We start from the raw sequence: 16427 nt of genomic DNA on the forward strand, positions 1-16427 counted from the left end.
AGTCCGGTCCCGATCCCCATCCCTTTGCCCATAGCACCCGAGAAGGTGCAGCAGTTCTTCAAGGACTGGAAGGCCGCGAGTCTTGTGGGCAGCAGCGACGCCCCCGCCCCTACTCTGTCCTCCTCGCGCCGGCCCCTGTCGCGAGAGAAGCACGCCATGAGCAGCTCTAGTCCCAGTCCCAGCAGAGACTGCCACAGTCGCGGGAGCCATTCTCTTCCTCCACACCCCCTCTCTAACCACCACCATCACCACCATCACAGTTACGATCGGCGACCCGAGTCGGCGTCGTCCGAGAGTTCTAGCCAAAGCCCTCGCTTGTTGGTGACAGTGTCTGGAGCTGGAGGGCCAACGCCCCCAGCAGGCGGGGGGAATCATGGCGAAGGCTGTTCCTCCACCTCCGCTAACGGCTGCATTTCCTGCGCTTCCTGTCGCACGTTCCCTCGCCCAGGTCGCGAGTCAGCAGACTCTATCATGGCACTGCGAAAAAGCCGAGAGTCGGCAGACTCCATCCGGGCTCTCAGGCGCGAGACGGTGAGGTCCTTGATGTCGGGGGAGCCAGCCGTATCCGGATCGACGACGACGACGACGACGACGGCCGGGTCGTCAAGTGCGCTGGCTCTGGGCGCTGGTGTTGTGTCCCCTGGAGGTAAGCGGTCGTTGACTCCGATGTTTTTGGGCGCGACCCTTGACCTGAGCAAACGGGCGCGACTAGACGAGAACCGCAACAACGACGAGGATGATGATGAGGAAGAAGAGGAAGGCGCCATCGACTTGTCCAAGGACAGCCGCTCGTCCACCCCGGCCCGTTCGCTAAAAGATTTCCTTGTGCTCGGAGAGGCAAGGTCTCCGGCCTGCACCCAGTGATGACCAACGGCAGCGCCTCCGGCCACTCCAGCGGCAACAGCAACAGCAGCGCCACCAGCGTGGGCTCCGGCAAGGAGAACCAGGACATGGTCGTCTGCGACCCTGACATGGCCAGCATCGACGGCGCCCCCTCGCCGGGCCTCAAGGTACCCAAGATTCACATCATAGACTCTCGCGACGAGCCGCCCTTGGCGCAGCCGCTGCCGCTGCCCCCGACGGACCACGCCTACTCCGTGCGACGCCGAAGCCTCATTCTGGACGCTCCCAGCGTTCCCCGCGCCGCGCGCAGCCCCTCCCCTGAGCGGCGGTACGTGCGCACCGTTCCCCGGGACATGGTGGAGGCCGCCAAGCGCCGGTGCCTGAGGGCCAGGGTGCGAACCAAGTGAACTATCCTGGACTGTGGACTGTTGGGTGAAGACCCGAGATTCGAACCAGTAGACAGGCGTGTCCGTGGACTTACGAACGAATACTTAAAGTGTTTTGCTGTTGGTTGTAGAGAGTGACTCCAGTTGACAGGTGCCAGGGGGCGACTGTGGTATTCTTTTGAGCCCTGTTTCTTTGTACAAAGCAGCCGTTAAAAATATGGCTGCACGGACTAGGGACGTTGTGGAGGAACTTGATTTCGCCTTCCCTACCTGTGACAGAAATGACTGAATGAGTGAGGAAAAATCTATTAAACAATTCAAAAAGAAAAACTAAACTTTTAGGACCTTTTTGAGGTGATATCCACTTTCTTTTGAAAGTATGTGACGACTTTCAACACTTGATATATTTTGGTAAGACATGTCAGTTGATAGTGGCATTGACTTCAGAAAAAAAAAATGGAAGTGGTGACAGCAAGGGCTGGTTGTGTTATCTTAATGTCACGGCCCTTAAATGTTTACTTTGTGTATTTGGGGTCTTTTGTTTGCTTTTTATTACTTTTGATTTTATTTATTTTATTCTTTGTTTTCTTGCCCATCTGGGAGTACGAACTTTTCATGTTTCAGCTTTAGGCACCAGCTTTATGCGCGACGATCTGTGTGAGTGTGAAAAGGGGGGCGGGGCTGGGGGTAGCAAGAAAAGGGAGGTAATTTGTCCTGAAAGTGCATAATGACAACCGGACCTTCCATGTCTAGCATTATTATTAACAGCATTCACCCAGTGGCATGCCTGTCAATGTTTACATGTGCAACAGTTGCTGTTGCGGTTGTTGCTGTTGTTATCGCCCATCTGGCATGCGGACGGCAGCCAGTATGTGACACGCACCAAAGAGTTCGTCAGCAGCCTCACTCCTCCTACCCTCCCCACCACAGCAAATGGCATCAGTGTGAGTTCGAAGTTCTTCAGGGTTCTTTTTCCTCTCGTGAAAGACGATGGATCGGTGTATTGGTGTACATGAGGCGTATGTTCGGTACACAAGAGTGCGCGCAGGCAAACACACACACACTTTATTCTCTTTTTTTATAAAATCAAATGATCTCCGTATGGTTGTACCCTATGCACGTGTAGTTGAGAAATAATTTTATCTTCATGCCAAAGCACAGAGGGCTGGTCTATAGGAATGCTTCGTGGCTTTGTTTACAACTGCTTCTTGGTTTAGTTTGGCTTATTCTTATTCTTTTCACAAGATACCGTCTGGTGTAGTCGTGTAGCATGCTCAGTTTTCACATCAGAAGGGTGCTACACCTGTGGGTCATCAAAGGTCCACCTGAGAGCTTCGCGGAGACTTATACCTGCAAGAGTGGCCAGGAGGTTGGTTGATGATGTAAAGGTTGTAAGCTTGTCCGACTATCACTACAGAGGGCTGCAGATCTGTTTAAGGGACTAAAACTTGAGATAGTCATGTACCTACAACATAAGTCAAATCATGTAATTATCAGTAAGTTCACAGATTTTCTACGAATTTTTAATTTTTTTAAGTTAGGAAAGGTAGCGTGGAAAGTGAGGGTCAACATGGACAAGTCTCGTCCACGAACCTCGATAATGTCTTCCTTTGTTTCATCTATGCTTACAGAGTGGTTAGTGAAGCTTATCAACAAGAGGACATAATAGGCGGCAAAAAAATAAAAAAATAAATAAATAAAAACTTTTAAAAGTCTGTTCGAAGTTACACTAAAAGTTTTGCGGATCGACTTTAAACTTTCCTGAAGATCTCCTGAAAAATTTACCTTGCGAACGGTTGTTTGTCTCGTGCTTGGCCTGTCTCGTGTTCCTACACTACCTGTAGTCTTCTATCTGTGCGGGTGGGTACGGGAGGAGAGGAGAGGGGGAGGTGTCCAACAGCCACACCTTTCACACCTGTCCTACAATCGGGAAAAAAATATCCAACAGGTAGACATTCGTGGTGTAACTTACGCACCTTATACCTCGCTTACAGAAAGCAACCCTTGTTTACCAACAGTTTATAAATAACAAGTCGTCTTTGTTGTCTTGTAGACCACCTGTTGTGTTTGCTAATAATCTTCCATCGCAAACAAAGAAGGTAGGCATGGTTCACATGGCGACGGTGCCACTTGGTCGCGAAAACATCGGTGTACGACTGATTTGAACATTGTACCATCTGATGAATGGAGCAAAGAAGTTAATAAGGACGAACACTAAAATGTGGGGACAGGGACAGGTGTTCAGTGCACAGCAAGATGGTAATCGCATCACAAAACAAAACTAAATTGTAATCTGTTGCTTCCAGACAGTCTCAATGAACTGATCCATCAACTCACTTCCACACCTACTCTGTGGTTTTTTAATCTTCATTTACTTCTGTGCATCAATCCATCAGTACACTTGCATTAACGACTCGGCAGATTAACAATCTCGTTGAATGTCAAACCTTTTGGAAGAAATGCGACCTCTATAGTGATTTCACATCATGATTTTATTAACCACTCGTCTGTGGCTGAGGTCTATTTTAAATAACATGTAATCTTTTAAAAAAAAGTAATTAAATCGCCAATAATTACCGCCGAAAATCAACTTTCCCACAATATATGAATAAGTTGAAAATATAAAAACTGAATTTGCGAGACTACAAACCGCCAACCATACAAGAAACATGACACCGAGATAAAACATGAACTGTGGTGGATGACGAGTGAGTCACATAGTCATGGCGATTGTGTCAGATGTTCCTTGAGGTGGGTTTTGAGGCCGGATTTCAACACAAAATATAATAACCAAAGATAAAATAACCTAAACAAAAGGGAGAGCACACTCTGTCTCTCTCTTCTTTTTGTAGAGAATTCATTAAGACAGTTTGGACAGGAAATATTCTTTGTTTGAAGACTCCACTCACGTGATCAGACCTTGCATCACAAGTCTTGTGATCAGGCGGGGAATCGTCTCACAGGAACATTCAACGGACAAACAAATTTAGTTTAGAGAGGAGTTTTCCTGAATGGAACAGAATTAATTAACCTTTAAAGTTTAAGAACATATTTTCTGTCTATTTGATATTTAAATGCGAAAGTTCTGTTTCTGTACACTGGGAGAGAGGCTTTGCAATGTCGGCAGTGGAGACAAGTATCTTGTGTCCTCTGTCTAGTCTAATTAATCGAAATTTAATCAATCTAAGTCTGATATAATTTACATTTAAACTAATATATATGTCTGACTTTCTGTCAGTTTGACCTTTATTACTTTCCATCTCATATTTTTCTTTTAAATCTGTGGCGAGGGAAAGGGGATTATTTAGTTGTCCGTAATTGAGAGTTATCCTCCTGCTGTAGTCTCTTTCTTCCTCGTCCTCACCTTCCTCTCACCTCTTAAAATTATTGTTTTTGTTTCCATCCTCGTCCCATTTTCTTTCGTTGTGTATCAACCACTTCAATCCAGCTTACTTTCTATGTCGAGCTCTTGTAGGTTTATCAACCTGCACTACTGCCTGGGACCATCGGAGAAGTTAAAGATCGGTTAAATCCAGATTTAACTTTCACACTAGGTTTGACTGTTCGTCCCTCACAATGTTTACTCGTGTTAACAAACCGCATGCAACTGTCGACAAATTCACAAAGGGAAGAAGAGGAGGGCTGCTCGATGAGTAGCTTTGCCTCCCAACATTCCCCTCCCCCAACACTTGCATCTAAGGGACATCCTCCCCCTGCACACCGCCCTCGACTATTTATTTCAGCGCTGACAGAGATTTGTAGCGAACACGACTTGAACACACTTTGTATTGCGATTTAAGTTATCTCTCTGGTGGTAGCTGTGTCGTCATTTCCGTTAGGACACGTGCACTTGCGTCCCATAATGCTAAGCGCTACGACCAGCCTCGGTACAATGATGACGTATATACACTGATCGTTGGTTACGTCACCGGCGCGCGTGTCGCACTAAAGCTGGTGGAAGCTGTGAACGTGCTCGCTGTGTTATGTACGTTAAAAGCAGCCAACAAGACGCTTATTTTGCTAAATAATTTTTGTTCTTGTCATTCTCTCCCTCCTTCCCAAGAGACTACAGTTTGTGTCGTTTGTATGAGTATGTTCACTTGAGCACGTCACACAAACACGTGCCGCCATGATACAGACGTTTGTCATCATTATGTATATAAGAGATACACACATACACACCTGTACAATATACCTGCGTCAATGTTCTACCCTTACTCTTGATGTTGGTCTGTGAGAGTTACTTCAGTGTGCTATGGTTGTAAGGGTTGATGTGCTCTCACTCCTGTGGCTTTGCTGTTGACGAGGGCAGTGTGTCACCTCTTGTCACTATCAGACTGTACAGCATATAAAACCTACATGAGATGCGCAGTAAAACAGTTTCCGTGGATACAGATGTATTTATCATTTATGTCTACGTGCGTGTGTGTGTGTGTGATCACATGAGCAAGAGAGAGTGGTGTCAGAGGGTCTTCACTGCACATCCAGCACAGATCACACGTGACATTACTTTCATTACTTCCATTCTGCTTCACGAAGTTCGTGAAGTTTTTAAAACTTGTTGCTGATCCAAGAGCCCGAGAAGAACTGGTCCAAGTTTCCTACATAAAGATGAACGACTTGCCGTTTCCTTGAGAGCAAAGTTATGGTCACCCTCGAGTTCTGGACTGAAAGCCTTGCGGGGTCCTGTCTTTCAAATGATGACAGTACTTGGAGATTTCTTGCTAAAAAGTGAGAGGAATATTCCTGAATCGCGGTAGCCTTTGTCCTTGCTCTTACAATGCCCTCAAAATTTTCTGCTTTATTCTATGACTTTCCTCACATATTCCACACTTTCTTAAACATATTATTGTTCCTTCCCATTAGACCCCCATGCTCACCCACGAAGCCAAAGGTTATCACTGATTCAACAAATATTTTCAAACACATCAAGTTTTTGAAGACTTCAGACCCTGAAATTTTGTTGGGTTAGAATTGTTGTTCAGCATCTTCAGTCAATGACTACTCCAGAACTTTGTATTCCCACACTCTTTGCATCATCACTCATGAGGGCAGGGACAGGTGAAGGTTTTCTTCTAAAATCGATCATTTCTTCAATTGTCACGACATCAATACTATAAAAAACACTATTTTACACCAGTTGAAAGACGATACAATCAAAACAGATATTAATGAAAAGATGCAGGTTTCAATCGCAAATGCTGAGTAATGAAAAGCAGATTGAGAATCAGTGTTCAAATAAAGAAGTGAGAGTACGCTGGTATGTGCTTTTATTTAAAAAAAAAAAAAAAAGAAGAAGAAGCAAAGTTCAGATGCTATTAGGTGACAAGGAGATGACAATTTGTCTGGAGAATCAGGAATCAGGAAGTCAGAGAAATGAAGGATTAAAGCCGAGACCACGTGACACCCAGAGACCAGACAGGTTATTTTCGTGCCCGAGCTTGACAGAGAAGCCGTTACCCAGCGCCAAGTACAGGTGTAACGGAGCCTCGTTTCCGCGATCCGAGACCAAAAGCTGTGTCAAACATTACATCAGGTCAGATCGCCCGCATCGTTGTTATCGCCATCTTCATCCTACATCATCCTATCTCCAGCACCTGTACTCCGTCGCCAAAGGCACTCAGCCAACACCTTTAGAAATGTTATCACATGGTGCAGACACATACAGTCAAACCACGAACTTGTATCACTGGACTGCTGGCAGACGATTTTTTTTCCAGTTAACTACGAAAACGAGGCATGAGACTACAAAACTTCCGGTTGAGTCACATTCTTTGTTTAGGCTCGCCGATACTAACAGTGGAGAACTTCACTAAGTGTTGGTCGTACCAGAGAGACAGCAGTCCTCCTATACAAGTCCGTGGTCCAACAGCCAAAACGCATGCACACACACAAACACACAAACACACAGACTCACACTTCCATAGTCTCCCTGATGTCGTTAACGACCTATCACGGCAACAGACGAACTGTGCTCACTCTGCACGCGCTCAGGCACGTGCACGGACGCACACACACCCCAGTGGGGCTTGTCTTCAAAAGACGTCGTGAAACCTCAGACATCTTGCAGTCGTCAGGAGATCGTCACAGACCGACGACCAGCGTCCATCGAGATCGAAACAATGCCTGCTTTCATCGCTCCTCCAACTTTCACCACCACCACCCGGTAACCCCTTTTCCACCCACTAATCACAGCCAGCTCGTTCTAGAAGGTAAGACAACGGGTGGGCAATGGGAAAATGCGTGCTTAGTAATGTTTTGTTTTGTTTGTGTGTTTTGTTGTTGCTGTTGTTGTTCGTGTTGTTGCTGTTGTTGTTCGTGTTGTTTTCGACTGCGAAAGAATCATACTAACCGAGTTCGACCAACATACGGTATGTCGCAGCTCGGAAACCCACACCCTGCTTTCCTCTCCTCTCGCGCCATTCTAAAACTCACATTAACTTTTATTACGTCGCCCTCCCTTAAACCTCTTTACCCCCGTCTGTGGGCTTTTTGTTTAGTGTTTAAAGCCAGGGTATCACTTTCTTCTTGTCTTCCATTGCTGTCCATTTGCCATCATTGTTTTCGATTGTTAAACCTGGCAAAACACTCACCCCGATATATCCCAATGAAACCCATCAAGGTGGTGTTCCTCAACTATCATTTTGGTTTTGTTTTTTTTTAAATTCTCCCTCCCTCCTTCGCCCCACCCGCCTGAGCTGCACATCGTATTTGTTGGCTCCAATTCCTGTTTTACATTTGAAGTTTTCAAAGTTGCACCTAATGGTTACCCGACACCAGTTCACGAACCTTCTAAAATAGCACCTGACTGCTTTTTTGCGGGGAAACGAAATTGTCTTCGCTGCATGCATTTGCATGATTATCAGCTGCAGAGATACAAGATATTACTCCGGCTGAGAAAGAAGAGGCTAGGCTCTGATTTCTCGCGAAACTGTTTATCTCTGTCTCCTGCGTGGAGGGGCTTATCTCTGTCTCCTGCATTGACCGATTCGTGTCCTTCTGCAAATGGGGTGGAGTGGGGAAGCTGGGGTGGGGAAGAGTCAGGTCTTTTGTCCTGCTGTCTGGTCGTACGGTACACAATTTTTTTTTAAGTCAATTCTCCTCCTAGACCCATTCCCCCCTCCTCCCATCCATATACTATAATAACAAAGGGAAGCAACCGATCGTAAACCTGTTTTGCATATCACTTGATGGGGCAACTTGTACATATTGTGGAGGGGCGTAACTCCCAGTAAACTAATCTCAATTGTGTATCGTTGAATTATCGATAATAAAGGCAAACATATACTGCTCGAAGAAAGTAAGGCATGCTTACACAGGCAGAAATTCTTGAGCGGTATACAGGCTGCTTGCTGTTGATATTTATTATTTATCTATTAACAGTGTCGGAACGTGTACAAATGGCAGCTGGCAGTGTCCTGATATTATCCACTAACAATTCTGTCTTTCGACAGCTGACCAACATTTTGCTTGTACTTATTCTAAAGGGGGAAGAACAATAGATTCTTCCGGACTGAGATAATCGTCCTTTGCCAGCTGCACCCACTAGCCCATCCCTCAAGGGTTTCGTGAGTAAATTCTAAATGTAGATCACATTTTCTCCAAAGCGTCGCTAGACATGGATATGGACAGGAGAGGGAGGTGTTGTTACCTCCCAGTTTGAAGGTTTCATCCACCTGCTCGAGTTACCGCCCTGCTGCGCTCACCATGAGGATGGTAAGCTGCTGGGACAAAACTTTTCGGGTGGAGGGCGTGGCTGGTCGGCAAGCGGATGGGGAAGCATCGTGCGGTGGTGTGGGTTCATGGAGCCCTAAGGGCCAGCGCGTGCGTTGACTTTTATCCGATTTGTCGTTTTAGAACATGTCTACAGCTGGGTGATCCGGGACCAGGGGGGTCGACTCCCGGCTTGTCTGTCTCTGCTAAAGATCTCTGTTGGACAATCATATTTTGAGTTGTTCGTATGCCAAGAAATATAATCAAACTCCCGAAACGAGCTAAATACTTCAATTATGTTTTGATTGTTCATCAACCTCAACCTCGATACATATTTCGAATAAGACTTTTCAGCACGTGCTTACAAACTGCAAAATGCGTCTTCGCAATACGGTTCTCACGGTCTTACAGTCTGTAAAATGCACGAAATGGGGAAACATTCAGTTTGTAAAGGACGACTGGCAACATGAGGGTCTTCTTCTCGAATGCCATCTCGCAGAGCAGGTCTGTCTGTCACGGTGGGTAGGGTGTGAGTGGAGAAGGGGAAGAGGAAAATATCTTCAGGTCGGTGTTCCACCCAAACGTCCCGGGATCGGTTTCAGGCATACTTATAAAGTAGGGGCTGGAGAAGTGTAGGGATTGTTTATGACGCAAAACCCATAGTTACCGGACCGAACAATGGAGTTACTTGTTGGCAAATGGCGGAGTTGAGGAAACGAGACGAGGGTTTCGATGTCTTACCCCCCAGATCCCCTCTTCCCGCTTCTCTCTGTTCTTCTGTCTTTCCTTTTAGCTTTTTCTTCTTTTGTTTATGTGCGTATATGTACATATGTGTGTATATGTGTTTATTTATGTATTATCCCAGCTGTTTCTTTCCTTCAGTTCCTTAGTCCTCACCCCTGGGCTGACTAGCTAGGTCAAGGGTCATAACCGATGTGAACAGCGTAATACGGAAGCCGCTAAGACACCAAAGGAAAAAAATTCCACAAAAATGTTCTCATCGCGATCAGTTTTGGAAGCAGGGAAGCAAACTAAGAGCTCTGCTTGCTGAAGCATCGCATCGTGTGGAAGCCATCGCTCCTGTAGATTCCCTTGCCATGACAGTTACCATGACAGTTGCCATGACAGTCTGAGGCATTGCTTTCCCCTCCCCAAAAAACACCTCTCATTCCCCATTCCCCTACATCCCTTCAGTTTAACCATTGTTGTAAACAGGGTAGCTGGCACCTGAAGGTGGTGGGGCTGTGGAGGCGAGAAGAGCGATATCAATGACTAAACATGATGTAGTAGAAGTAGATGGTCGGAGAGGACTGTGTGACTGTGTACATCCCACACCTCGTCTACAGTGTGAGTCCACAGAGGAACAAACCCGCTTTTGTTGGCAGGTGAATAGCAAAATGGCAGCAAGCAAACTGTAGAAACAGATGAGCACTCTGATAACTTACTGCAACCATAAAGGAAGAGATTTAGAACCACTGCAGTCACACGGGGATGATGGAAGAGGGTCTCGACATCTCATCTCAGGTGATCTCAACAGTCTCACAAGGGCACGGGTGGCGTGAGAAGGAAAATCACACGAAGCTAAGACTTGAAATCCACGCAGTAAACAGACCAACAATCACACAAGACTCAGATGTCAAGCGGTCACACCTCGGGGACATCTTTCTCATCCTGTAGACGGTCTCTCCATCCTCCCAGCATCTCCCACCCCCACCTTGAGCAGGAAGTGGACTGACATAGGTCACGCTGTGTATAAGGTCAGTTTGTAAAGATCGGCCGTCTGTCTGACGACATTTTAGTCTGTGTGTCTGTGTGTGTGTGAACTGTGCCATTTCCCGTTGTATACTCAGGTAGTTGCGATCAGAACAAAGGTGATACTTCAAGACTTCCTTCAAAGTACTGTCTAGACAATACTTACCTCTCTCTTGTCAACAATCGCTTGTAAACCTTCTCACTCTTTCGTTTCACTGTCTCTTGGAAGCTTGTGTCCCTATCATCAGTCGTTTGCTGGTCACTATGTCATCCGTCTGTAAGCATGTAATGTGTTTCTTCAAAAATAAAACCTAACCCCAAAAGCCTCAGAAGGATTTTTCAGGAAGCTGGATTCTAACCAGGGACGGATTTCATTCGTCCGTTAAAACACACTACGGACGTTTTGAATTATAGAATAATGATATTAGTGATATTAGTGTCTACAAATTTTTATTTTTTATATTTAGTATTTTTACATTAAAGGCTAGCCCTATGTCTCCGTGGAAATAGTTCATAAAGTATCACAAAAATATATTTTGGTGGGATTTTTTTACGAAAGAAGCACCAGAAATATTACATAATTGTTTTTCTCTTAATCACACCTGCATTTGTCAAGAAAACAGGAAAATAGCATCATCTGCATGAGCTGAATCCCAAGAGGAAAGATGCAATCCTCGATAACAGAAGACAGACCAGGACACGATTCGCTGTTGATTAATGTTCTCTTCGACACTCAGATCACGAGCTTGTATCAGAATTAATGTAAATTTTCTGCTCTCGTCAACATTAAAATTAAACAACTCAATTTAATAACAAAATAGTAAAACACACACACATACACACACACAATGATTTTAAACGAAGACACTGCAAAAGAAATGAACACAATAGACAGTGAACAGTTCAGACAAGGCAACGGGTGGCAGGACATGTTGGTGGTTGGCTGAGAACTTAATTCGCGGTTTGCCACATTACTAATTGTGTCTTTAGTCGGGTAGCTTGCTAAGCTCGGTATCTCAAATTATAGAGAACCCGTGAATATGGTGAGACCGCAGGACATTCACCCGAAAAGGGAGTAGAATCGGGTGGGGCGCGACGGAGGAGTGTGGAAAAGAAGACAGAAGGAGGTAATTAACAGACCAAAAAAAATGTTAGAAAAGTCAAGAACGCATTGGGTGGGATGAACGGGGTTGGGGTACTGACAGTAGTGAAATAGAAGAGGAAAGTGTCGAGTTTCCCCTCTTCTTATCTCAGTCTGGAATCGTGTCTAATGATGTCACCTGTTCGTATCCCTCTAAGGTCCCCCTTCTTCGGAACGCTCGCATCCCTCCCTCCGCGCCTCCTCCTCGCCTCCCAGTAACTGTCGAAGTGCGCCTCGCAGCTTCTTGTAACAACGGGGTGGGGGTGGTGGGGTTTGATGGTAGGGAACAGACTAGGCAGCCATCTTGGTTGGAGGAGGGAGGAGCGACAACAACCAGAAAGTCGAACAGCGTCCTTGAAAGAAACAATAGGTGGCGCGAGGTAGTCGATCAACTGCCACCCTACAAACCTCTCCCTACACCCGTCATACCCGCCCCCACAGTCATAGTACCCATCCCTACGTTCATCACACCTTTGGGTGCAAAACAACATCCCTACGGTCTCTATACGCCTTTATCTCTCCCTGTACCCCGTTAATCTTTCTTCCACCCTTCATACCTTTCTTCTGCCTTTCCTACCCTTTCTTATACTTTCGCTCCATCCTACATACCCTTCTTCACACTGTGAATACATTTCTTTAGCCTACATGTCCTTTCCCTCACCCCACCCCAATCTTGTCATTTGTTTCAACGGAGCAGCTTCTGCTTCTGCATCAAAGATGATAAAGGAGGTGTGGTTTGGAAGGGGTAGATGGGCGTGGCAGGATGAGGAAAGCGCTCGCACACGTCGACAGTGTCAGTTTTCCCGTGAGTGTGAGAGAGTGAATTTTCTGTGAGAGAGAACAATTTTGAAAAACAAACACGAAATATGGAGGTTTCAACATCCAGGCTGTCCATTAGTTTCATATCGATGATCGCTAAATTAATAGACTGTCGGCGACCACTAAAAAGGATGAGAAGGATTGTGAAAAGAAAAAGTGTGACTAACAATTAACACGGCATGTCACCATAGGACGACTGTAGGTTGACATGATTGTGTCTAAAGGTCACATTGCTTTGTAAGTTGATAAGAAAATACTTTCACCTGATAATGATTTCTAAATACTGAGCATGAGCTTGAAAAGGTAAAAAGAAAATTTCCTTCAACTCGTAAGATGACTCGCCTAATGAACAGAAGTCCCTCAGAGAAAAAAGAGTTCGTGCACCGTGACCAGTTTTGAACCGGCAGCCTTTCGATCTACACTATAGAAGTGACAAAACGAGTATTTGACCATTGTGCTACCATTTGTACGACTATAGTCTTAAGTAATGCATGAATGGTGTGTAGAGGACTGTAGACTAAATTGATTGATAGATGGTGTGTAGAGGACTGTAGACTAAATTAATTGATAGATGGTTTGAGAAGACCAAGAGAGTACCGTGGGCCAATCAGAGTGGGCCAACAGATGGCTGTACCCGTAAGTGGATATGTGTAATTCCAGCTCTGCGTCTGCCACCTGCCTGCATCCAACCAAAGTTCTGTCGCGCCTAGCTGGCACCCGGTTTTCATCCCGGAGAGAGTCGGGTGTCAGCGTTGCACCTAGGCGACCTTTTTTTTTCTGAAGAAAGAGCTGGTTGGCGCAGAGTTACGCCCTCCTGTGTCGTGTCTATCTGGTGGCGCTGTTAGCAGGGTACAGGGGAATAAACTCTTCCTTCCTGACCCTTCTTGGCTTCGGTTCACCTCTGTCTTGGAAACTAGTGAATTTGACTAGTCCAGCGCAATTTTAATTAAAAAATATTTTAAAAATAAATCAAAATGTAACAGCTGTGTGTGTTCATCTCCCCTTCACTAGACCTTTGATCTGGAGTCACAATTCAAAAGTTGCTGCACGCTTTTAGCCGTTGAGCCAAAGTATTGCAAAAGGTCAAATGTCTGACCTGAGCCAGACGATGAATCTGATCAGGTAAAAATTCCTTCAGGTGGCCTTCAAACACCTGTGAGACAACAATGACCGCCTTTGGAGTTGTTTTATAGTTCATCTAACTCAATGTCTGACCGAAGGGACGATGCTTCAATGTCCAGTGCGACTTTTTAAAAAGTGTTTTTCGGGGTCTAGCATTTGCTGATCAAATAAAATATTCTGGCATCTTCTGATTGCCAAATGTATCTCAGTTTGTGCATAGCAAAATTAATTACTCCTTATATAAATGGATTTTATACTATCTTTTTCCTTACTTTCTTCATGTTTGTCTTTTATCTTCTCTGTAACTTTCATTTCAGTGTTTGTTTTCTTCGTTTCAACAGCTTGTCCAAAATCTGGAGTTTTTAAGAGTGTGACATCTCACATCTTCTTAAAAAAAATACTTTACAGTTGTCAGCGTGGCAGGACCATGGTCCCTGGGTTTCCCTCTTCCACCCACACACAAGCTAACATCCTTATTGTCACCTGACTTGTGGCGTGACGTGGCAATTCAAGTTCCGCGGTCAACTGATTACATTTTTTTTAAGAAACCATTAATTCTATCGAACAAAAGACTATCGCACTTGCACGTCGGCTCAGCAGAGAAGGCACTCGTTCTTAAAACCTTCGGCCTCGGGTGTAATTTCACCCCCGTGCGCTTCGGCCAGACCCCAGAATGAAGGGAGGCAAACGCTTTGACCTTAAGACAAAGGGAGATAACAGCTTACGGATGACTGCGTATTAATGTCTAAATTCTGGGTGGGCTTCTTGGTTTGCTTCCACGCCTGCGTGTTCATTTTTATTTATATATTTTTTGTGAAATTTGTTCCTGACACAGCGTAAAATTCTAGCCAACCCACCCAGCAGTCTGAGGTTCTCAAGCGCTGGCTTCTTCTTCTTCTTCTTCTTTTTAATGAAAAGCTGATGATACTGAAGATACAAAATCGTGAAAGGGGCAACCAGACATTTTACAGACAGGGAACTTGCCAGTCCGTGTTTGGCTTACTCATTGTCAGAGGTTACACTACCCTTCACAAACAGCCGATGAGACAAATTAATTCGAGCTCCTTTGACAGCGCCATCTTAACCCGACAAATTCTAAAATGCATGTTCAATCTCTCCCACTTATGTCTATATTCAACAATATGTCCACTTTTTCCCCCAAATGTTTGTATTGGACATTCTATGTCTACTTTTACCCTTATACGTCCATATTTAACAATCTATATCTAATCGGTTGTCCAGAAAAGCTGCCTGCCGAAGATGTTAGCACGAGGTTCTTGTGGAGTGATAAGTGTTATCTTAATTGAGCAATCCTTACCGGTCCAGATCAGGTTCAGGCAGTCAAAGGTTCGATCCAACATGATCAACCATGAACTGGTATTGGTGATCTAGACTGCATTCTTAAAAACATCATTAATATTTACCCTCTGCAAACACGAACAGGATGACTTTCCCCGCACTCGTTCTGGGGCTGAAATGTTTACACATAATTCATTTTTATAATTATATAATATTATTCTTTCATACTTATGTTGTCATGTATTCGCATTCTCGCGAAGTACTGTACTATCATTTAAGCCTTGTCTTCCTGTACTTTGTTACACTGAACTTTAGTACTTGAGTACTACGCCTCCCTTCTCCCTCTTTCATTGTAAAGTTAGCTCAGCTCCTCCACCCAATCAAACTGCAAGAAGAAAGGTTTCCAAAGCTCGTTGCGGGAACCCTTCTGCATCATCAAATTAGTTGGCGGGTGAATTCAACCCGTGGTTAGAGCCCCTGTCTTCCGAAATTGGGATCGACGATGGCTGATCCTCTTGAATACAGATTCAAACAATGATAGGACCTCCCAGTTCCAGGGTGAGGCTAGACCGCTTGCAAGATCAAGTAGGAGCATCTCCTTTTCTCTCCACCCTCACCCCGCCCCCATGATCAATTTGTACTTCTAGTCACAAGACTAAAGAGCGCTTACAAAGGAGACAAATCTTGCTCTTGTTTCGTTTGTCAAATCCTTTGTCCAGAAGCCTGCAGGAGCCATTTCGTGAGAAGGGCAAGGGGGCTCAGTCACAGTCTCGCGTCCCTCCGCCTTGCGATGGCGAAATCAGATCCACACGAAATGGGAACGAGATCCAACGAGTCGGAAAATGGATCCAGCGTCCTCGTGAGATTTTTCCCTTCAGTTGGAAACTTGCCGTCCCCAAGCACCCCGCATCGGCCTCACCAGACACCTTGTCGCCAGTCAGCCCCCCATTACCGTCCCCTCCACCCGACACGTTTACACACCTTCTCACCTCGTCGGCCGGCATCTAATCCTCGTTACGCCTACGTAAGTACAATTACATGACTGGTCAGGTGCGTCCTCCCTACCTACACCCACAGAGAAGGGAAGGGCGACAATTGCCTGCCAGCCAGCTAGAGTAGCGCGCCTTGAGAAGGACCAAACTGAGCGTTTATGGGGTGGAAGGGATAAAGGTAGGAGAATGGGATGTCAGAGTAGGTGCGTTAGGGTGAGAGAGGGGAGTAACCTGCAAAACCGGCTGGAGCAGCGAGGAACAGGGTCCTCGTGTTGGGTCACGGTGCCCGCTGCAGATTTATTCCCCTATCCACCCAACCTTTCTACTCTAACCATCTCTCCCTTCCCATTTCACCTTCCT

At 45.5% G+C, this 16427-nt stretch overlaps 1 protein-coding gene across 1 annotated transcript in view; it reads left to right on the forward strand.

The window, feature by feature from the left end:
- The window catches only part of LOC112565738 (sine oculis-binding protein homolog), a 93735-nt gene extending 88114 nt beyond the window's left edge, over positions 1-5621 (forward strand). The window contains 2 exon segments of the mRNA XM_025241427.1: positions 2-863; positions 866-5621. Coding sequence (XP_025097212.1) covers positions 2-863; positions 866-1250 — 1247 coding nt within the window. The 3' untranslated portion in view covers positions 1251-5621.
- Positions 5622-16427: the final 10806 nt, after the last annotated feature.

Source organism: Pomacea canaliculata, linkage group LG6 (assembly GCF_003073045.1).
Source record: "Pomacea canaliculata isolate SZHN2017 linkage group LG6, ASM307304v1, whole genome shotgun sequence".
Classification (NCBI taxonomy): Eukaryota; Metazoa; Mollusca; class Gastropoda; order Architaenioglossa; family Ampullariidae; genus Pomacea; species Pomacea canaliculata.